This window comes from Catharus ustulatus, chromosome 29 (genome assembly GCF_009819885.2).
Source record: "Catharus ustulatus isolate bCatUst1 chromosome 29, bCatUst1.pri.v2, whole genome shotgun sequence".
Lineage (NCBI taxonomy): Eukaryota > Metazoa > Chordata > Aves > Passeriformes > Turdidae > Catharus > Catharus ustulatus.
In genome coordinates, this window is record NC_046249.1 from 4,234,159 (window position 1) to 4,256,889 (window position 22,731).

The 22,731-nt window shown below is 58.3% G+C and overlaps 1 protein-coding gene across 2 annotated transcripts; it reads left to right on the forward strand.

The window, feature by feature from the left end:
• The first annotated feature begins 1,846 nt into the window (after window positions 1-1,846).
• On the forward strand, window positions 1,847-22,153 carry PIK3R2 (phosphoinositide-3-kinase regulatory subunit 2). Of its 2 annotated transcripts, none has more exons than XM_033082374.1 (16): window positions 1,847-1,949; window positions 8,881-9,603; window positions 13,565-13,657; window positions 14,048-14,110; window positions 15,069-15,200; window positions 15,402-15,603; window positions 15,897-15,982; window positions 16,265-16,370; window positions 16,457-16,555; window positions 16,720-16,900; window positions 17,087-17,212; window positions 17,480-17,622; window positions 17,820-17,996; window positions 18,212-18,283; window positions 18,506-18,676; window positions 18,997-22,153. In XM_033082374.1, the coding sequence occupies exons 2-16, from the start codon at window positions 9,264-9,266 to the stop codon at window positions 19,187-19,189; spliced, it is 2,184 nt and encodes a 727-aa protein (XP_032938265.1). In that variant the 5' UTR covers window positions 1,847-1,949; window positions 8,881-9,263; the 3' UTR covers window positions 19,190-22,153. The 2 variants fall into 2 exon arrangements, with proteins under 2 accessions (XP_032938265.1, XP_032938266.1); XM_033082375.2 differs by lacking the exon at window positions 1,847-1,949 and adding an exon at window positions 5,513-6,270.
• The last annotated feature ends 578 nt before the right edge of the window (window positions 22,154-22,731 follow it).

A 22,731-nucleotide genomic window follows, 5' to 3' on the forward strand; every position in this document is an offset into this window, starting at 1 on the left:
TAGCTGGCACCCAGCCTGGCTCTGGAACAGTCCTGGCTGTGGGTGCTCCATGCGGTGCCGGTGTCCAGAGCAGTGTCCCACACCCCTGGTGCTGTCCCAGTGCTGTGACCGGTGCCCAGGGTTGTGCCCATGCTTGGTGCCATGCCCCACTCCCAGGTATGGCCCATTCCCAAATCCATGCCCCATGCTCTGCCCCCAGAGCAGTCCTGGTGCAGTGCCCCATGTCTGATGCTGTGCTCCGTGTCCATTGCCTGGTGCAGTGCCCTGTTCCCAGTGCAGTTCCAGTACAGTCCCAGTTCAATCCCGCTGCTGTGCCCCATACCTGCTTCATTCTTGGTTCAATCCTTGTACAATCCCAGTTCAATCCCATTTCAATCCCAGTGCCATGTCCCATTCCCGCTTCAATCCCAGTTCAACCCCAGTTCAATCCCGCTGCTGTGCTCCATTCCCAATTCAATCTGGTCCAATCCCACTGCGATTCTGATGCTGTGCCCTGTTCCCGGTTCAATCCCAGTTCAATCCCAGTGCTATGCCCCATTCCTGTTTCAATCCCAAAGCGATCCCAGTGCTGTTCCCCTTTCCTGGTTCAATCCCACTTTAATCCTGGTTCAACCCCGATTCAATCCCAGTTCAATCCCGATTCAATCCCGGTACCATCCCCGTGCTGCTCCCCTTTCCCGGTTCAATCCCAGTTCAATCCCAATTCAATCCCAGTTCAATCCCGATTCAATCCCGGTACCATCCCCGTGCTGCTCCCCTTTCCCGGTTCAATCTCAGTTCAATCCCAATTCAATCCCGGTTCAATCCCAGTTCAATCCCGATTCAATCTCGGTTCAATCCCGGTGTCAATCCCGATTCAATCCCGGTTCCATCCCTGTGCTGCTCCCTGTTCCTGGTTCAATTCTGATTCAATCCCCGTTCAATCCCGGTGTCAATCCCGATTCAATCCCGGTTCAATCCCGGTTCCATCCCTGTGCTGCTCCCTATTCCTGGTTCAATTCCGATTCAATCCCTGTTCAATCCCGGTTCAATCCCGGTTCAATCCCGATTCAGTCCCGGTTCAATTGCTGTGCTGCTCCTCGTTCCCAGTTCAATCCCGATTCAATCCCGGTTCAATCCCAGTTCAATCCCGGTTCAATCCCGATTCAATCCCGGTTCAATCCCGATTCAATCCCGATTCAGTCCCGGTTCAATCACTGTGCTGCTCCTCGTTCCTGGTTCAATCCTGATTCGATGCCGATTCAATCCCGGTTCAATCCCGATTCAATCCCGGTTCAATCCCGGTTCCATCCCCGTGGTGCTCCCCGTTCCCGGTTCAATCCCAGTTCAATCTTGGTTCAAGTCCCGTGCTGTTCCCCGTTCCAGGTTCAATCCCAGTTCAATCCAGATTCAATCCCAATTCAATCCCGATTCAATCCCGATTCAATCCCGATTCAATCCTGTTCCATCCCTGTGCTGCTCCCCGTTCCCGGTTCAATTCCGATTCAATCCCAGTTCAATCCCAGTTCAATCCCGGTTCCATCCCCGTTCAATCCCGATTCAGTCCCGGTTCAATTGCTGTGCTGCTCCTCGTTCCCGGTTCAATCCCAGTTCAATCCCGGTGCCGGATGCGCTGCCCCCTCCGCTCGCCACCAGGGGGCGCCGCCGCGCTCTCCCTCCGGACCCCCTCGGCTCCTTCCGGAGCGGTTCGCTAGAGGGGCGGGGTCCCGATGGCGATCGGGCCAGAGGAGGGGCGGGGCCGGAATCTTCGGGCAGCTCCGTCCTCTGTCGCCTGCTCTCGGTTATTTCCGGGATAGATTCGGGCAGCTCTGTGTTCTCTCGGCTGCTGTCGGCTGTTTCCGGGGCGGGTTCGGGCCGTTCCGGCGGCGCTCGGGCCTGTCCAAGGCTCCGCCGGGCCGGAGGCAGCAGCGGGCTGGCGGCGAGCGGCGGCGGATGGGGCCGGCGGAGAGGTGCGGCGGGGCCGGGAGCGGCGGGATCGGGACGGGGTCATCGGGATCGGGGAGAACGGGCCCAGATCGGAACCAGGCCCAGGGTGGGCGTCCGGACCCCCTCAGCGTGAGGCGCCCCGGGGCTCGGCGGGGGTCACCGGGGTGGGCCCTGGGCCGAGGCTGTCTCTCATGGGGCAGCCTCGAGGATGTCCCCGGACCCTTCGGGAGCTGCAGGCGCAGGATGTCCCGCTGCCAGGGCAGTGCCACTGCCGTGTGGCTTCGCCGTGATGCCAGGGTTGTGCCTCTCGATCTCCCCCCGGGCTGTCCTTGTCCCCCCCGGTGCCGGGGCTGTGTCCCCCGATTCCCCCCGGGCTGTCCTTGTCCCCCCCGGTGCTGGGGCTGTGTCCCCCGATTCCTCCGGGTTGTCTGCAACCCAGCACATCACAGATTCCCCCCGTGTAGCGCTGTCCCCACATTGGTGACAGTGCAGGGACCCCCTCAGCACGGTGCATTCCCCATTGCCGAGGGTCCTGGGGACCCTCTGGGGACAGTGAAGCCACAAAAGAGCGGCCTCCCAGGGTCCCAGCCCTGTTCCCCTGCCCGGGGCAGTTCGGCCCCAGCAGTTCCCAGGCTGCAGCTGGTGCCCCAGGGATGTGCCAGGTTCAGCCCGAGGGTGGCTTTGCTGTGACTTAGCACAGCATCCCCCAAACCCTGGCTCTGCCATGAGCCCCCCCACTGCTTCCCAGGGAGGTTGGTCACTGCATTTCTTCTCTTCCTGTGGATGTTTCTCAGCCCCTCGAGAAGGAAGGTTCCCATGGTCATCTCCTCCTAAACTGGGGCTCTGTGATCGATGGGAGATAAAGCCAGGGGACAAAACTGTCGAAAAATGGGAGCTGTGAAGAGCTGGAGCGGCCCCAGCGTTGCCTTTCAATGGAGCCGTGCTGCCTCTCCTCCCATTAATGCGCGGCTTTGATTTCCCAAGCAGCTCTTGGAGCCGCTGGGGAACTGGCCCTGTGACTTTCTCTGTGAGAGCAGAGAATGGAGACAGCTGAGTAAATATAGCCTAAATCACTGCTTTCCTGGCCATTCCCCCACCCTTCCCTGCCGTGCCAAGGGCTGGTGTGTCCCCGAGGCTGGATTGGGCTCTGCTCTCGCCTTCCTCGATGTGGGAAAGTCCAAACCATGGTTTGGTTTCTTGGTGACTCTCTTTGACGTGGACAGCTCGTGCTTCCCTCTGCCTGTGCGGTTCATGGCACAGTTTCATTCCTCCTAAAGCTGATCTCTGCCCCAAAACCCCGCGTTCCCAACTCGCTGGAACAAGGTTTTAAGCACACAGGAAAATCCTCTCTGCCTGCAGTTGGGTCTCGCTTGGACAAAAGCGCTGGGTTGGAAGGGAAAGCGCGGCTCAGCTGGAATGTGGCGAGGAGCAGAGTGGTTTGTGGAGCCAGTTTGGAGCCGTGTCAGAGCTCTGAGTGCCGGGGTGTGTTTACAATGAAAAAGAATATTTATAATATCGAGGGCTCTTTTAATTCCTCTGGGAATCTCTGGAGCCACAGCTTGGAGCTAAAGTAGCTGGGTAATGGAAGATGAAAAGCAGACAGAGGAAGGGATGGTGGATTTCTCAAGTTGGAAGGTCTTGGCTCTCTCATCAATATCCAAATCATGCTGATCTATTAAACTGGGTGCTTCTTACCTCGTCGGTTACTTCATGTGATTGCTGAGCTGTACAGAGCTGCTAATAAATCATATAAATTCCAAATACCCTGGGGAATGTGATTTTAAGCAGATAAGTTAGCAAGAGCAGTTGGATTTTTTTTTTCATGTACTCAGGTTTTTTTTAGAACTGTAATTTTTTTGCCAAAATACATCTCCTGGGTTTCTATATCCCTAAAGCCAGCTCCATGAATGCTCCTAAAATGGAATTAGTGTGTTCTTGCTGCATGGGGGATGGTGTAAGAGCAGCCTGGAGTGAGGTGATGGGGCTGGTGTTGGGTGCTGGATCCTCCTCTGCCTGCTGCCAGCAAATAAAAGTCTCTGGCCAAGTAAAAAGCTTTTGTAGGTAGGAGGAGAAAGTCTGTGAGGTGGTTAAGAAAGAATAAGCTTCAGCTGAAGCAAGGAAGCTTCATGTCAGAAGAAGCCTCTGGACAGTATGAGAAGACTTGGAGTAGGTGTGCAGACTGCCTGAGGTGCTCTCATGCTCTCCAGCCTTTGTGCAGGAGATCTCTGGGACCTCCAGTGGCTCCAGAATTGAGGAAGTTGTTGGTCGTCCTGGTTTATTCAGCTTCTCGTGTCCCTGCTAATCATGACATTGACCTTTTCAGTGAAATATTTTAGATATTCCTTCACTTCCTCAGGCTTTGGTGAATAAAGCAAAATATTTAATGAAATTCAGGCATGAGCAGTAAATGCTCTGTGTCCCTGGCAGAGGGTGGCTTGTGGCTGTGGGCAGGAGCTGCTGCTCCTGGGGATCTGTTGCTGGCTGGCTGGGAAACATTTCTGGGGAAGAGAAGAGGTGAAAACGGCCTCGGCTGTCCCATGCCTGGCTGGGGCACGGCTCAGGCATAACTCCCCTCATCCCCTGCAGCTTTTCCCTGTTTGGAAGGAAATACCAGCTGGCTTGGCAGCGCCGTGGCCAGCCCGGGCTCCAGCTCTCGCTGCTCCGCTGGCCTCTTCCCCAGGGGCAGCTGCTGGAGCGTGTCCAGCTCTGCTTCCCGCCCGCCCCAGCTCCCTGCAGGCTCTCCCAGCTCCTTCCCCCACAGCTCCTCGTGGCACTGCTGCCTCTTCCACGGCCTCGCTCATGGCTCCAGCCTCGCGAGACGTTTTTCCAGTCATTGTTCCTGCTGGGGAGGCAGCAGGCCTGGGAAGCTGCCTCGGAGCACAGGGATTTGCTGTGCTTTTTGTCCTGACTGTAAATCAGGGGTTGCCAAGCTTTGCTCTGGGTGCTGGTGGGCTCAGGATGACCCGTGATGTGCTTGCTATTGCCAGCTTCAGGAACTGAGGCCATCAGAGCTGCCCTGGCTGCGTGGGTCAGAAGGATGTGATGCAGCAGCAGATGTCATCATGGCAGGCAATTCCCTGTCCATTTTTATTCCCATCCATCATTGCATTGTTCTTTTTTCTCTTTTTATTAAAGGAAAAGTTTGTTCTTTTTGTTTGTTGCAGTTCAAACTCGATATGGTGTTTGTTTTGCTCACTGAGGATCTGATGTAACTTGGAGAGGTTGGAACTGTGTATATTGTTGTGAGCATATTCTTCTTTTTAAATATTTTTATGCATTCTTTCCCCTCTCTGGAAGGAAAGTAACTGAGTTTCACTTCAAGTCAAGCTGCACTTTGAACTGCATTTGGAACTGGGTTAAAAAGCGCAGGAACCACATTTAAAATGTTAAGATGCTTTTATTTATGTGCTGGGCACAGACAAAAAGACTTGTAATGTGTTTTTTGTTTCAAACCGATGTATTAAACAAAGAAAGTATTGACAGCAGTTAATGAATTGAGGGATTGTTTCTGGGCGCTGAGATAGATTTACCAAAGGTATTTAGCTGTCTGATGCATGGGATTTTCAGAGCAGCCTAAGCAAGTGCTCGCCAGCACAGACACACAAGGTTCCTCTCCGAGAGCCGAGCAAATCTGGAGCTGGGCCCAGCAGAAATCTTTTGGCAAGGTGCTGCCTCTCTCCTGCTCGGAGGTGTGCTTCCAGCCGACAGGCTCATGCGTGTCCCGGCCTCGGCGCTGCCTTCCCTCCAAAGAGCTGTTCCAGGACTTTGGGAAGTGTGTGTTCCCAATCCCCAAAGACTCTGTCAGCTGCTCTCCGAGGGTGCAGAGCTTTCCTGCAGCTCAGCCAGGGAAGCCTCTGGCTGGATCCGTGGCGGGGCAGAGGACAACTGTTGCCCCTGGAGAGGACGGTGCTGGCATTAGCCATGAGGATTTGGGTCTGCTGGGGGGCTGCTCACTCGTGTTCACGAGCACTCAGTGCCCACCTGAGCTGAGTGTTGTGAATGCAGGTGAGGCTTCTCCAGGAACAGCCTGGCTCTGAGTTCTCTGGATTTTATTGTGTGCCCAGTGACCTGCTAGGACGTGGAGAGCGTGGTGGCACAGAGCTGTGCCTGTGTTCCCACCCCAGGGAAGAAGGCTGTGGAAGGAGTTGGTTGGAAGAAGCTGTGGGACCTGCTCTTTGGAGACACTGGGTGCTCCGGAGTCACTCTCCTCTTCCCACCCCTCCGTGCAGATCTGCTTTTAAAAGCTACTGAACAAGTTTGCCAGGCCTGAGCGTTTTGTCCTTCCAGCCTCTTCAGCTGCACCGGCTTGTCGGAGGCGCCTGGAGTCTGGGCTGGGATCTGCAGGTGGGAGCTGGGGGGGTGCCTGCGGGGGAGCATCGACCCTGCTGGGGCTGGGCTCTGCTGCTTCTGGGTGCTCTCTGGGGTCTGTGCTCCCCGGGAGGAGGGCGAGTGCCAGCGCTGTGCCCGGCGGGCAGCGGCCACTCAGGCCCTTGGCATTCAGACAGTGCCCCCGGCACGGCGACTCCGCTCTGGGGGACCCTGACAGGCAGCGCTCAGAGGGGCAGCCAGTGAGCTTGCTCATAAATCTCTCTTTATGCTCTGGATTATGAAGTAATATTTTCCTGGCTGGGGCTGGTTGTATTGGGGAAATGCGGGCTCTGCTGTGAGTTCGCTGCAGCCACCATCCCAGCATGGTGGGAGCTTTCACAGCTGCCATGCTGGGATGTGCTGCTTCCCCCGTGAACATCAGAAACCTCTGCAGGGTCTCTCCATGAATTCTGCAGTCTGGTGTTGCTCCTGGAGTTCTGGAGAAGCTCTCCAGCAAGCTGGATCAGGCTCAATCCTGTTCCCCACCCGCCTCTGGCCGCAAGTGCCTCACCTCCCCGCAGGCACTGCCTGTTCATTCATGGCAAAGACAGCCCGGCTGGGACGCCTGCCCGAGCTCAGGCAGGCGGTGCGGGCTCTGGCTGCTGCACAGGTTTCCTGTGCCATGGCCTCTTTGTGCCTTTTGTCCTTGTCAAGGATAGGAACCCTGGTGCCGGGCTGGAGAGCCTGACTGAGAGGTGGGGCTGGCTCCTCTCGGGGGACTCACCCTGATCTCAGACTTTGTGGCAGCACGTGCAGATGTGGTGACACGTGCAGGGGTGATCCCACGTGCAGGAGGAAGGAGGGATTTGTAGCTGATATGAGCTGTAATGTTGCTGGCGCAGAAGGGTTATTTTGAAATCCTGCAGATCACCGCCGTTAGTGCCTGTCAGAGTCCAACCAGCAGTCGGAGCAGCCCTGGCTTTGTGCCATGCTTGGTTGTTCACTGACCCCTCTGGGAAGGGTGTCCTGGCTCCCTTTGCCTCCTCACTTCCCTCTGCCCAGGCTCCCACAGCCCTGAGAAGCACCTTCCTGCTCGTTAATAGTTTTCAGATGAAACTCAAGGGTTTGAGCTGAGTTTGGTGCTTTCTGGACCAGAACAGCTCAAGCCTTTACCAGGTCCTACAGTGTTTTCAGCAGGCCCAGGATGTCCCTGGGAAGGCTGGGTTCTGGGGGGAAGGCTGGGTTCTGGGGGAAGGCTGGGTTCTGGATGCAGGCTGGGTTCTGGATGCAGGCTGGGTTCTGGATGCAGGCTGGGTTCTGGGGGGAAGGCTGATTTCTGAGGGAAGGCTGGGTTCGGGGGGGAAGGCTGGGTTCTAAGGAAAGGCTGGGTTCTGGGGGAAGGCTGAGTTCTGAGGGAAGGCTGGGTTCTGGGGGAAGGCTGAGTTCTGAGGGAAGGCTGGGTTCTGGAGGCAGGCTGGGTTCTGGAGGCAGGCTGGGTTCTGGAGGCAGGCTGGGTTCTGAGGGAAGGCTGGGTTCTGGATGCAGGCTGGGTTCTGGATGCAGGCTGGGTTCTGGGGGAAGGCTGGGTTCTGGGGGAAGGCTGGGTTCTGGAGCAAGGCTGGGTTCTGGGGAAGGCTGGGTTCTGGATGCAGGCTGGGTTCTGGCTGCCCTGGTGCCTTGTAGGTCCGGTCCTTGGCCACATGCCATTTCTGCGGGAACCAGAACTCTGGGATTTGCCTGAGGGAGGTGGAAAACTGGCCCGTGCAGCCAGAAGGGGATGGGAAAAGAGGACGTGCCTCGCTGGTGGGAATGTCCCGGCTCATACATCTCTTCAACAACATGTTATAACCCAGGTTTATTCTTTTTGGTGGATTTCTGGGCAGGGCAGGCAGCATATTCAATTTCTTTCTGAATAGCTGAAAGGCAGTTAGGAGCTCTAAGTAGACTTGAAGGCTTCTAAGGATTATTTTAACTCCTTTTGCCTCCATCTCTGCGAAAAGAATCTGTGCCTGTACTTGATGCTGCTGCTGCTGCTTTTGAAAAGTTGAAAAATTGACTTTTTGCTCAGAGCAAGGCTTTGAAGTGCTGCTCTGTGGGAATGGCAGCACTGCTGAAAGCGTGGTTAACCTACATTTGTGGGCAGCTCCCTTCAGAAGATGCCTTTGTGGGGGATTGCATGGCAAGATGTAAAGGTGAACTGTGAAATTTAATCGATTTAACAAGGGAAGGTTAAATCTGTTTGTTCTGCTCCTATTCAGGGCCTGCAGCTGGTGGGTGCAGGGTCACCCTTTTCTGTATGCAAAAGTTAGCCTGCATAAAGGCTGTTTTGTCCCACTTGTTGTCTCCTTGTTTGCATAAGTGCTGCGAGGAGGGTAAGCTGAAGAAGCAGGGGTGAACCTCTTTAAGATGCAGAGCTGGTGCCTGGCTGTAGCAGAGAGGAGGTAGCGTTCCTGCCCGCAGCCACTTGCTTTTGGGAGTGGAAATTGGGATTAGCATGCCCTGCTTGGATCCAGGGCTCAGCATCAGCTGCTAGGTAGGAGAGAAACGAGTCCTGCCTCTCTCGGGTGAACCCCTGGTTTTAATGTTGGCGTGTCAGAGGGTGTGAGGTGCCTGACTGTGCAGTGACAATTCTTCTTCTCTTTGCAGGCACTGGGAGGGGAAACGCAGCGTGGCACGCTATTCCAGGCTGGAAGCCTACGGTGCTTTCCCTCCCCACACTCCAAGAGACTGGCTTTTTTGGTGAAACAGACCCTGATCTCGGGTTTCTTTGCTGCATGCCCACTCACCAGTGCTGGATTATGTTTGTCTCCTTCTCCCTTTGCTCCATAATTTGGTTGAATCGTGGTTTCAAGCTGAGGAAAAGGGGCTGCACCTAAGCGCTCGGTGCACCCAGACCAGGCTCCTGGGGTGCCGGTTCACACAGAGACAATTCAGAGTGCTGATGGGGGAGAGCTGCCTCTGAGGGCCCTCCTCTTCCACCTGGAACGTGCTGCCTTACTCTTCAGAGCCCTTCTCCCAAGGCAGAGAGGATGGGCAGCACCGACGGCTTCCAGTACCGCGCGCTCTACCCCTACCGCAAGGAACGCGAGGAGGACATTGACCTGCTGCCCGGGGACATCCTGGTCGTGAGCAAGGGGGCCCTGCAAGCCTTGGGCTTCAAAGATGGAGATGAGCAGACCCCCAATCAGATCGGGTGGATCCTGGGCGTCAATGAGCGCACCAAGCAGAAGGGGGACTTCCCTGGCACCTACGTGGAGTACGTGGGACCGGTGAAAATTGCCGTCCCTTCACACCGGCCCCGAGTGCAGAGACCCCTGCCTGCCACACCAGGGGCCAGCGGCTGCAGGCTGCCCGAGGCTCTGGAGCAAGGTAAGCCCTGCTGTGTGCCCTGTTGTGTGCCTTGTTGTTCTGGGACACCTCCAGTCTTGCTGTGTGACAGATGAGAACGTCTGAGTTGCTTCATAGGACAGCAGTGAAACCCTCAGCTCGGCAGCAGTGGGTTGCCCCACCAGCAGCAATGCAGTTGAGTTGCAAGCAAAAGCCAGCCTCTCTCAGTTCTGGCCCAGAGAAAAGCACTTTGTTCCTCCAGCCTGTCAATCTGCTCAGCAGAGCTTCCTGGGGCAAGCCTTGCCCCACTCTTCCATCTCCAAGATTCTTCTCTATCTCTGTTCTGCAACCAGCCAGGATCCCCATGGTCCCTCTCCCTGCTCCACTGAGTTTTGCCAGGCTCCCTCCCTTCAGGATAAGTCCTGACCTCTCCCAACCACCACCTCCCCGCCTCTGCAGCGCCTGGGGCAGTGCTCCCTGCCAAGATCTGCTCAGCCCCGCTGAGAGACACAATTACTTGTCTCTGGGCAAGAGGAGAAAAGTCAGGGTCTAAAAGAGTGCTTCTGAGAACTGGAGCTAATTGCTTGTCTGCCTGGCAGCCAGCCCACCCTGCGGGTCGCTGAGCCCTCGCTGGGGCCAGGCAGCCACCCTGGGGCTGGGCATGGGCTGTCCTGCACCTGCAGCTGCCTCCCAGCCTGCCTGGCCTTGGCACAGACCCGGGCCAGGAGAGCCAACGTGCCTCAGCCCTGCCTGTGGAGCTGTGGCAGCTGCCTGCTCTTAGCCTGTTGTTTTGGCTCCCAGGCTCAGCAGTCCTCAGGTTTCCCCCCTCTGCTCTTCCTTTGTGAGACCCTTGACCTGCAGTGCTGAGTCTGGGTCTGGGCTAGACAAGGAAGATGTGACTCTGTTGGAGTGAGTCCGGGGGAGGCCACAGAAATGCTGCTAGGGCTGGAGCCCCTCTGCTCAAGGCCCAGACTGGGAGAGCTGGGGGTGTTCACCTGGAGAAGAGAAGGCTCTGGGAGACCTTATTGTGGCCTTTCAGTACTTAAAGGGAGCTTATATAAAAGAGTGAGAGAGGCTTCTTTTACAGGCAGATGGTGATAGAACAAGGGGGAAGTTTTAAATTAAAAGAGGGAGAGATTTAGATTAGATGTTAGGAAGAAATTCCTGACTGTGAGGGTGGTGAGGCCCTGGCACAGGTTTCCCAGAGCAGCTGTGGCCGCCCCATCCCTGGAAATGTTCCAAGTCAAGCTGGATGGAGCTTGGAGCAACCTGATCTAGTGGAGGGTGTTCCTGCACAAGGCAGGGGGCTTTAAACTGGGTGATCTTTTAAGGTCCCTTCCAATCCAAACCGTTCTGTGATTCTCTGAGGGGTGACAGCCACACTTTGCCTTCCCGTACCTTGCAGAAGACCTCGTGCTGGTGTGCATGGGAGGAGTGGGGTCAGCAGCAGGAGCTGCAGGGTGCCAGGGAACACTCCCAGCTGGCAGTGCTGCATCCTCCCCATCCCTCTCTGCCTGGGAGCCACGACTACCCCACCAGATGCTTCTGGCTGTGTGAAAACACCTCTGGGGTCTGACGAAACTGGGGTTGTGGGGCTGGTGCAGCTCCCTGCAGCTGCCTCCCTCACTCCCGCTGCCGGAGCCGGAGGGGCGGCCCCAGGAAACATCTCCGCAGGGTGGGAATGTGGCTGGGCCCTGCGTGCGTTTGGGTTGGCAGCCAGAGCCTGACCTGAGTCATCCCGCTCGCAACCTGCCTTTCCAAGAAAGCTGTTCCTCTCAGGAGCCTGGGATGTGCTCTGTGCTGGATGTGCTGGCCTTGCCTGCATGCAGCCCGGCGCTCCCTCGGGGGCTGCATTTCTGCCCTCCTCGGCTCTCCCCTCTGCTCAAGGGGGTTTGCTGGAGGTGTCTGTGTGATCAAAGCCACCGGTGGGGTCTCTGGGGAGTGGAACAAGATAAGTGCCAAAGCTCCTGAAAGACAGAAAAGGCAAATTTGGGAAGGAAATCAAAAGCCAGCCTCTCTGCGTCCTGCCCAGGGATGGAGGGTGGGGTACCAGGGCTCGTGAGACTAATGCCAGCCCTGTCCCCTGTGGTGGCATCCCCAGAGCCAACCTCCACTCTGGGCACAGGCAGGGCCTGCAGGGAGGCAGTTCAAACACTCAGAGTGATTTTACACTCAGCCTGCAGGTTTGATCCCTGTATGGGCCATTCGTTTAAGAGCTGGACTTGAAGATCCTTGTGGGTCCCTTCCAGCTCAGGATATTCTGTGATTCTTTATTTCTGTATTCTGCTGGAGAGACACATTTTTGCAATGGAAAAACTGTATTTGAGCCAAGCCTGTCTTATTTCTTCATGGTGTGCACTTTAGGAGGTGCAGAACCATCTCCTGGCAGTCCCACAAAACTCCTTCCCTGCCTCCCAGGTCCTGCCCTGGCTGGCAGGGACCCCTTAGCCCCTCAGTGTCACTGGTGGAGCAGGGCCAGCCCCACAGCTGTCCCGGGAGCAGGGCTGGCCCCGCGGAGCAGCGAGACCCAGCGCGTTCTGCCAGTGGATTTACGAGCTGCTGGTGTTTGCCTTCCGCAGAGAACACGAGCGGAAAATGCGGCTCGGGAATATTTCCGCAGCTGCCCGGGCCGTGCTGTGAGCAGCCTTGTTCGCGGCGGCCCAGCCCGGAGGCCCGGCAGGCTCAGGAGTTGCTGCTGGCTCCCGCTCTGTGCCTGACAAAAAAAGACAAGCTGCTGCCTGCTGAAGCAGCACATTCCCGGCCGGGCCACGTGGGCAGCACCAGTATTTACTCTCCTTTCAGCCCTTCCCAAGGGTCAGGCTGGGAGCTGCCAGCCTGGAAGCCTGCCTGCAGCTTCCCCACACCGACCCACACCACGCTGGGCCCCTTCCCGTGCCCAGGAGCTCGCTCCAGAGGGGGATTGTCTCCTCTCAGCACAGGCCTTTGCAGGGCTGCTGGGTGCCTGACCCCTGTGCTTCCCTTCCCATGGCTGTCCTGTCTCCCCTCGAGGCCGTGGGTGCAGGAGGCTGAGCTGGGTGCGCAGTTCCAGCTTGCTGCGCCTTGTGGTGAGACCACACCAGGCGAGTTCGGGTCAGATCCATGACAACCGAGCTGTTTCGCAACGGGGAGCAGCCTCTTGGCTCTGCCTCTGCAGAGTGGAGTGTGCTGGGTGTCCTCCCCCACTGTGGGCTCCCCAGGGTCTGCCAGGTGCTGTGGACCAGCCTGGAGGAACCTCCCGCTCTGGCTGGTGCTCTTTTGGAAGCGGGATGGAGCCTGGCACTGCTCATCCTTCGGCAAACCTCCTGCTGGCAACTCCTCAGCCAGGCCTGCATACTCCTGCCCCGGCATGCACAGGGGAAGGGGGTGCCTGGAGCCAGAACCTCAAGATTTTCTGGAAGTGGCAGTGAAATACCACCCGACACGGGGCTGCAGATCCCCCAGGAGCGGGGGGATCCTGGTCCCGTGCCACGGGCTGTCTGTGCCCTGTAGCAGCTTGCACAGAGGCTGTGGGCTCACGGGGAGGGGGAGGCACAGGGCCGGTTTCCATGTTAAACGAGCAATCAAGGGCAGGAATTTGCTGACATGGCGTTCTGTCTGAATGGCTGGATTAATCACAGCTCACCCTGCTCTGCTGCCAGCCCTGCGCAGCCCCTGTGCTGGGCAGGGACCCAGCCCTGAGCTCCAGGAGCCCTGGTAACCCCTGTGCTGCCTGCCGGGGGGTTTGGGTCCCCAGGGGGTTGGGCTCTGTCTCCAAGCCTCTGCACGGAGCAGTAGATATCTCCCTGTGCACACCCAGTCAGGGCTGGAGCTCAACAAGTGCTGTGCTGGCTCCTGGGCAGGTTCCTTGCAGGCCCCATGCCCTGTTTGCCTGGGCCACAGCCTCACAGCGATGGCCACAGCTTTCCTTGCTCCTGTTGGGAGTTGCCTGGGTTGTGCCCTGGCCCAGCTCTGCTGCTGAGGGCTGAGCTGGTGCTGAGCTCTTCTCTCCCTCCCTCTCTCCCAGGGTCTCCTCTGCCGGATTTGCAGGAGCAGTTCAGCCCTCCCGAGATTGCTCCTCCGCTCCTGGTGAAGCTGGTGGAAGCTATTGAGAAGAAAGGTAAGGGGGCAATGCTGAGCACTGGGGGTGCTGATACACCCCAAAACCCCACAATGAGAGCTGAGCTCTGTGGGACCCACAGGACACAGCTGCTCTCATATTCCTCCCTGGGTTGAGCTGCTGAAGCCCATGACGGTGTTTGGTTTCAGCACCTACACACACTGGGTGGGTGATGGGGTTTGGGAAGTGCTTCCATCCTGAATCTGTACCATGATGGAGAAATGGGGCCACTGCACCCGGGTGTCCTGGGGGCCAAGGGGGCTGCAGCAGCCTCTGCAGGGGGGTGGCTTGGACACCATCCAGGTCAGGTTGCCCTGCCACTGCCATTGCCCAGCTGGCACTGAAACAGTGCCTGTGCTGGAGCTGACAGCAGTGTCCCCCCTTCCGCAGGGTTGGACAGCGAGATGTTGTACAGGACATCTGGCTCCGAACTGAGGCAGGCGCTGAGAACCGGTAAGAACCAGCTCGGCGCGGTGGAGGCGAATCGGCTCAGATGGAGGAGATTAGTGGATGTGACAGCGCCAGCAGTAATGCAATCCAGGCCAGGCTCGCCTGTCCCCGGCAGTTCCTGACTCCCAGCACGCTGCCTCTGGGGCTGGGCTGTCCCCATCCCAACATGTCCTGTGTGGAGGGGATGGGACAGGGGGAATTCCTGGCACCATCCATGGTGCGGAATAAAGGGATGTGGTGCTGGCTCAGAGACTTGCAGGCAAACAAGCAAACCCCTGTGCTTGTCCCGTGCTGTCTTTGGGGTGCTCTACTGATGGCTGGTGGAAGCTTCTCTGGCTCTGTCATGCCACTAATAAGGAGGGGAGGATCTTTCAGCTCGGCTTGGTGGCTGGAACCGTGGCTCCATGGTGCCGGCAGCCGATGTCTGTGCCGGGAGCCCTGGGAGCTGTCTGCCTCTCGCCTGGGCTGGGGCCTCATCCGGCACCACGCTGGCGAGTCCCCTCCCGCAGACGTTCCTGCAAACCCCAACCACGCGGTGCTGTCAGCCCGGGCTGGGCTCTCAGGACAGGCTTTCTGTGCTTCCCAAAATCCTGCATTCGAGGGAGGTGTTCCCCTGTTGAGTTCAGTGCTCAGTCTGCACTCGATTCTTGCTGGCAGTGGGGAGCAAAACTCTCACCTGAGCTATTCCTGCTCAGAATTCCTGTTTTGGGGCTCAGGGCAAAGGTTGTGGGTACCCAGAATGACCTCTGCCCTCTCCCAAGGGGAGCTGCTGGGGTTCCCAGAGCCCAGCTCATTTCTGGGGTTCACGTCCTCTGTCACATGGGCTGCCTGAAGGCTGCCTGAGCTCCCTCGTGGTGCTGGTGAGCTCTCATGATAGCTGGCTGCTGTGTGATGCTTTCTGGGATGAGCTGGGTGCCCAGTGCTGTGTCCACCCTCCCATGGAAAATCTGTGCCCTGACAGATTGGACCCTGGGTGACCTGGAGCCACTGGACGTGCACTCCCTGGGCGAGGCACTGCGAGGTTACCTGCAGGACCTGCCCTCCCCCGTGGTGCCAGTGTCAGTGCATGGAGATATCCTTCGCATCCTGCAGGGTAAGGGCCTCCCCTGGCTGCCTGGGGAATGGGTGGCTGGGTGGGGTGGACACATCTGGGATATTAAAATAAGCCCTGTCCCTGTGGGGCCTGGCACATGACTCCCACTGCTGACAGCGCTGCTGTCCTGTGATGCAGCCAGAGCGTGGAGAGTGGTGCCGGCTGTCCCAGCTCTTCCCTTGTGTCTTGTTCTCTCCCCAGAGATCCCCCAGCCAGAGAATTGCCGGAAGCAGCTGCTGCTGGCCCTGGAGTCGCCTGCGGTGCCGCTCCAGAACGCGCTCACCCTGCAGTTCCTGCTCCGGCATCTGGGGAAGGTATCGCAGCAGGCCGAGAGCAACAGCCTCCACCCTCGGGCCCTGGCAGAGATCTTTGGCCCCCTTCTCCTCCGGCTGCCTGGCGCCAGGTACGTCAGGCTTCTGGTCCCAGCAGTGTTCCCAGCTCTGGCCACTGTGCCTGCCAGGACAAGGAGTCCAGCCTGGAACAGCAGAGCTGCCCACAGCCCCTGCTGGGCTGCACATGGGGTTAAACTGCTGGCAGCACGCACAGGTGGGACTCAGAGCTGGGACAGAGCCCTTGCTGCCCTGTCAGCCTGGGGTCTGGCTGCTGGGATGAACCAGCTGACTGCAGGGGACATGGGAGCATGCTGTGTTCTACCCCACAACTGCTGTTCTTAACTTGCCTCTTCTCTCTCTGCAGCCCAGAGCTGAGCCCTGACTTCTCCGTGCTATTTCTGGAGACACTTCTGCAGATGAAGGAGGTGGAGCCGGAACAGTTGCCTCCAGGTACTGAGATACCTCTTCCTTGGGGCCTGAGGCACTGGCATTTGTGGGTATGGACTCTCTGCCCCCATGGTTGGGTTGCCCAGGGTGTTTTGATAGCCCAGCTGTACCTGGAGGCCAGCTCAAGGTGTTCTGCTGCTGGGGATGTGCCTGGAGCAGCTCCAGGAAAGGTGGCGGCCAAGGGACCTTCCAGTCAGTGCAGGGCGGGGACTCATCACTCCAAGGGATTGCTAGTGGGGAGCTGGGATTTGGGCTCACCTTGTTTCATCCCTTCTCCTCTCACAGCCCTGCCTCCCAAACCGCCAAAGCCAAAGCCCAGTGCAGCCAGCCTGGCCAACGGGAACAACGCGCCCTTGCAGGATGCTGAGTGGTACTGGGGGGACATTTCTAGGTAAGGGGGTGACTGACAGCTCACACCTGTCCATCAGGTGAGCCTTGGGGCCACCTCCCAGGCCATGACAATGCTGTTCCTTGCAGGGAGGAGGTGAACGAGAAGCTCCGGGACACACCAGATGGGACCTTCTTGGTGCGTGATGCCTCCAGCAAGATCCAGGGGGAATACACACTCACACTCAGGTAGGGCTTTGGGGTCCTCTGGGAGCTGGGATCTCCTGGGAGCCTCAGGGATGCAGCTCTTGGGACATGTCCCTGTGCTTCCAGCTGCAGAGATGCCGAGGTCTCTGGCTGGTGTAGGGGGCTGGGGTGGTGGTAAGTGGCCTCTCCTCTCTCCTCCACTGCAGGAAGGGAGGCAATAACAAGCTGATCAAGATCTTCCATCGGGAAGGCAAGTACGGCTTCTCGGAGCCCCTGACTTTTGGCTCGGTGGTGGAGCTCATCACCCACTACCGACACGAGTCACTTGCCCAGTACAACGCCAAGCTGGACACCAGGCTGCTCTACCCCATCTCCAAGTACCAGCAGGTGAGGCCTGTGCTGCAAGGACATGGCTGGCAAGCACAGCCTGCTGAACTGGGGGCGTTCATCCATCCCTGCCCCTTTGGTAGATGACAATGTCCCATCCCTCTCCCTGTGTGCTGCAATGTTTTGTTGTGGGTTTTTGTGGGATGAGCTGGAGCAGGTCTGGACTGGGGCTGTGCTTTATGGCAGGACCAGCTGGTGAAGGAGGACAGCGTGGAAGCTGTGGGGGAGCAGCTGAAGGTTTATCACCAGCAGTACCAGGACAAGAGCTGGGAGTACGACCTGCTGTATGAGGAGTACACGCGCACGTCCCAGGTACGTGGGCGCTGCCTGAGACCCCCAAGGGCTGCTCTGACACCCCCTGAGTGCTGGCAGCCACCCTGCTGTGCACAGGGCAGATCAGAGACGTGGCACCTGTTGCCCCATTTGTCAGCTCATGGACTTGGAGGGACTCCCCAGAGGATGGGCTTTGATGAGGGGGATGTTTTGCCTGCAGCAAGGACAGAGCTGTTTTGGGGAAGTTGAAAGAAGGGATGCAAATGTGCAGAAATGTTCCTCAGCTTTTTCCTCCCTCCTCCCCAGGAGCTGCAGATGAAGAGGACTGCAATTGAGGCCTTCAATGAAACGATCAAGATCTTTGAGGAGCAGTGTCAGACACAGGAGAAGTGCAGCAAGGAGTACATCGAGCGCTTCCGGAGGGAGGGCAATGAGAAGGAGGTGCAACGGTGAGGATGGGGGTGGTGGTGGCTGCTCTGCCTGGAGAAGGGCCCCAGGGGCTGGAAGGATCCTCCTGGCTCTGCACAGAGCCGAGGCACGTGGACTCCTTGTCTCTCCAGCAGCATGCTGTGGGCTGGAGCTGGCAGGCTGCCTCCTCCTCCTCCCCCACTCTGGCTCACAGCCTAAACCCCCCTCTCTCTCCCAGGATCCTCATGAATTCGGAGAAGCTCAAATCCCGCATCACAGAGATCCACGACAGCAAGATGAAGCTGGAGCAGGACCTGAAGAAACAAGCCTCGGAGAACCGGGAGATCGACAAGCGCATGAACAGCCTCAAGCCAGACCTGATGCAGCTGCGCAAGCTGCGGGACCAGTACTTGGTGTACGTAGTGCCCCTGCAGCGCGGCCCGGGAGCCATCCAGCTGCCTCCCCCAGGGCTCCGGGGCTCGTTGGACCGGCTCGCAGCCCGCTGTGGGCAGGAGCCGCTCCCACAGCGCGGCCTCGGGGCTCGGCGGGCCCCGGCAGCGGCGGCTGCTGCCCTCTGGTGATGGCCGCGCCCGGGGCTCGCTGCAGCTCAGCTCTGCCCTCCTTCCCCAGGTGGCTGACACAGAAGGGTGCCCGGCAGAAGAAGATCAACGAGTGGCTGGGCATCAAGAACGAGACAGAGGAGTGAGTGTCCTGCTTGTGTTCTGTGGGATTTGGGGGATGTGGGAGCACAGGTTGTGCAGCTGGTTCTGCCTGTGCTGTGGCCCTGGGCAAACCCCAGCTCCCTGCCTGGAGACTGGGGTTGTCTTCCCTGCCAGATGGAAAGTGGCAGCTAGCAGTGGGGGGAGATGTGGGGGCCACACACCCAAACTCAGGGAGTCTGACCCTGCCTGTGCTCCATTGCAGTCAATACTCCATGATGGATGATGAGGAGGAGCTGCCCCACCACGAGGAGCGGACGTGGTACGTGGGGAAGATCAACCGTGTGCAGGCAGAGGAGATGCTGTGTGGGAAACGGGACGGCACCTTCCTGATCCGTGAGAGCAGCCAGAAGGGGTGCTATGCCTGCTCCGTGGTGTGAGTATCCCTGTGCAGGTGGGATGGGGTGGGATGGGGTGGGATGGGGTGGGATGGGATGGGATGGGATGGGATGGGATGGGATGGGATGGGATGGGATGGGATGGGATGGGATGGATGGGATGGGATGGGATGGGATGGGGCGGGGCTGGCCCAGGTTGTATTCCCACATCGCTCTGCCCTCCAGATGCTGGAGGTGACAGTTCCCATCTGCCTTGGCTTCTCCTGCCAGGGCCAGCTGTATCTTCACGCTGCTTTGGTGGCCCTGCTTGTGCTCCCCTGTCCCACTGCTGACCCAGGCTCCTGTGTCTCCCTGGCAGGGTGGATGGTGACACCAAGCACTGCGTGATCTACAAGACGGCGACGGGCTATGGGTTTGCTGAACCCTACAACCTCTACGCCTCCCTCAAGGACCTGGTCTTGCACTACAAGCACACGTCCCTGGTGCAGCACAATGACTCCCTGAATGTCACGCTGGCTCACCCGGTCCTTTCCCAGCCACCAGCCAGATGAGCAGCCCATGCACAACACAACAGCTGCCTTCAGCTTCTCCCCAGGGCGCTGCTTTCTGGCTCTGGACTCTTGCACCCTGTATAGTTGAGTCTCTGTGCTCCTGCTCCTTCAGAGCCTTTGAGATGTCTGTGACCGTTCCTGATGTCCCTCTTGGTCAGTAGCTGAAACCCGTGTTGGCTGATGGGACAGAAAGGCTGGGCTGTAGATTCACAGTGGGCTCCAGCCTCTAGGAGGTGGGATCCAGTTGTGATTGAATTGCTGGAGGTGAGCACAGCCCCCTCCCCTTCCCTGATAAGCAGGTCAGATCCCCTTCTTGCTGGCAGGTCACCCCGCTGCGCATCACTGTAGAGCTTTGGTTCCTGATTCCTCGGTGCTGTGACCGAGGGGTTCCCTGCCTGGACACTGGAGGAGGCAGAGGAGGAGGCTCCATTGAGTGTGTGCATCCTGCACTCTCGCTTTCCTTGGTGACCTCGCAGGCTGTGATGGTGTCTGGTACGAGGGGTGCTGCTCTTGCATGCAGAGACACATTTAGGAAGGAGAAACCTCATCCTCCATGGGGCTTCCCGGCCGAGATCTTCGCTCCGTGCTGTGCCCCACCTCACCACCATTCCCTCTTGTCATACCCACCTCTGGAGTGTTGCTGCCTGGGCAGGGAGGATCTGCTTAGCCGTGAATCTCCCGCCTTAGTTGTGCCAACGAAGCTGTGAAACCCGTGTTGGTACCCGTGTTTTTCCTGGCAGGATCTGTGGGATGCACAGCTCGTTGTTTCCTGCGGGTTTCGGTGACTCTCTGCACACATAACCCATTGAAGCTGACTGTAGCTCTGTAAATATGGTTCTTTTTGTGACCGGCTGCTCCCCTGGTGCTGGTGTTTGCTGAGCCCCCAGTGCCACCCCCAGCGTGGGCAGCAGCTGCCAGGCTGCCACAGCCCCGGGCCCTGCAGCTGAAGCAGGAGAGGGCTGGAGTCCAGCGCACACTACGAGCCCTACCTGGAATGAAGGACCTCTCTGCTGCAGGAGGACACATCTGCGGGGCCCAGGGCATGCTGAAATGTATCTGCATGATGGTGAACTACGTATGCAAAGCACTTACAATCGTGGGTACTGTATGGGGCCAGGGCAGGGTGCTGTGTCCCAGCTCAGAGGGCCCCAGGGCAGCCCAGGTGGGCCTGCAAGAGCTTTGAAAGCTGAGCTGAGAGTTAAGACCATGGTGGCATTTGCTTTCCTGGGTTATCTCAGCTGCCTGGCTGGAGGAGAGTATTTTTGGTCCTCTTGATTTGCCAGAGTGGCTCGGAGGCTCCTCCTTGGGACAGGCAGGTGGATGCTGTGGACTTTGGCACTCTGTTTCCCGTTGCAGCTTGGGTTCTGCCGGATCCACGGGGTGCTCTGTGCTCCTGCTGTGCCTGCATCCTGTCCTTGATGTTCCCCCTGCGTTGGGGACCACGCTGTCCCTCCCTCCCCAGCCAGCTCTGCTGCTTGTCTTGCTCTGGGCTGGTCCCCAGATCCTTCTGGAGCTGGGGCTGCTGGAGCAAACGTCCCATTCCTGTTGCTTGTGGCAGCTCTCCTGTGCTCAACTGTACAGCCCCATTCCCTGTCCTGCATGTCCCCTCCAGGCCTTGGGCCTGGTTCTTGGGTCTGGTTTGTCAGTGTTTGGTGCTCAGGTGCAGGCAGTGGGTCAGGGGAGCTGTGGGGTCATGGCCCAGGAGAGGCTGTGGTTGGATTGGGGAACACTTTGGGAAAGCTGCCAGGGATGATTAAGGGAATAGTTTGGATTCGGGCACGTGAGAGATGAGGACACGTGGGACTGGGGCAGAGAGGCTCAGTCCTCACAGCTCTATCCAGAGGCCTCCTGGGGCCTGTGGAGTGGCCACAGGGCTGCACCAACACTCCAAAGCTTTGATAGTATTCCACACCTTTTCAGCCTGGGGGCTCTGCTGGTCCTGTGCTTGTCCCTGCACTTCCAGTGCATCCCCACATCACAGGACAGGCTGTAGGCAGATGGGATCCTCAGCCTCTCATCCCATGGGCTCCATGTTCCTCCACCATCACTCCTAAACGTGAGCTTGGGGCCAGTCCTGCCTGAGGGGAATTGTTCCCTGCTCATGCCAGGACCTGCTGAGCATCTGGCAGAGTCTCAGCTTGAAGCTGTCACCTGTCAACACTCGCTTGGTGCTCACCTGGCTCCGCTGCCCAGGGAAATTCCAGCTTCTCTTTATCCTGTGTTTTTATCCTTTTGGCTGAATTTCTGTTGTTGTTCCCGTGCTGTCCCTTCCTGCTGTCCAGCCACAGCCCAAGGGGGGGTCACAGTGACCCCTCTGCACCTCCCAGCACTGCCTTCCCTGCCTGCTGGCAGCCTGTCCTTGACAGGGCACTGCTCACGTCCTGTGTATGACGAGGAGGAAGATGCCCTTCCCCAGGGCTGCCTTTCCCTGACGGTGCTTCACTTGGCTCCCTGAACAGCAGCTTTCCTGCTCTCCCCGGGGTGGAAGCCCAGCCCGGAGCTCCCCCAGCATAAGCTCGTTGTGATTTGTCCTTTGCTGCTTTGGCTCGTTCTGAACCCAGCCGTGTTTTGAGGCGCTGGGCTGTGCTTTGCTGCTTGTGACCCCCACGTTCCCCAGCCGAGCCACACACCCGCATCCCGTGGGTGCCACATGGCTGTTCCTGCTCCCTGGGGCACAGTTTGGGCTTTGTCCCTCCCTGTCCCTGCTCTTGGGGGGCTCCAGGCTCCCCCATAGAACCCCAAGGTGCCAGAGGAGGCTTTGTGCTGGGAGAGGACGTGGCGGCTGCGTGAGGTTTTAGTTTCTAGGTATATGCAATAAAGGATAACCTGCCCCCCGAGCTGTCCGTTACCAGCAGTAGTGCTCTCTGCTCTTTCTGTTGATGTTTACTAATGTAAACCCAGTATTTGTTACTGTAAGAGGATTTTTTTTTGTACGGTACTTTGAAAAAACCCACGAAAACAACCGAAAAAAAAAAAAAAAGGAAAGAAATAAACAGAGTTAATGAACCGAATGAACCAGGCTGCTGGATTGTTGTGGGAGGTTGTGCGGGGGCAGGAGAGTTGTGGGGCTGTGCCCCAGTTTCTGGGCTGGGTGCAGGATGTGACCCATCGTGCCAGGATCGTGCTGCCCAGGTTCGTAGGGCTGGGGCACGTGTGGATGAGGGCTGAGAAACGGCCGGAAACGGCGGCGCTGCAAACGGAGCAACGACGAGGTTCCTCCTCGCTCGGGCCCGCAGCTGAGCTCGGGATCTCTTGGGCTGCACCCCCTTCCCGCAGCCGGGGGCTGTGCTGGGAGCCAGCCCCGCTTCCCTGCTCGGGGAACTCCACGCGTGGCTGCTCCAGGCTGGGTTTCACTCCCGGACCTGCCACAACCCGCGGGGAGCCGGCGGCTGCGGGCCGGGCTGCGAGCCCCGAGCTGAGCTCCGGGGACAGCGGGGACTCGGTGGCTGCGGGCCGGGCTGCGAGCCCGAGCTGAGCTCCGGGGACAGCGGGGACTCGGTGGCCGGAGCCCGGCGGCCCCACGTGGGCCAGCGGCGTCACGG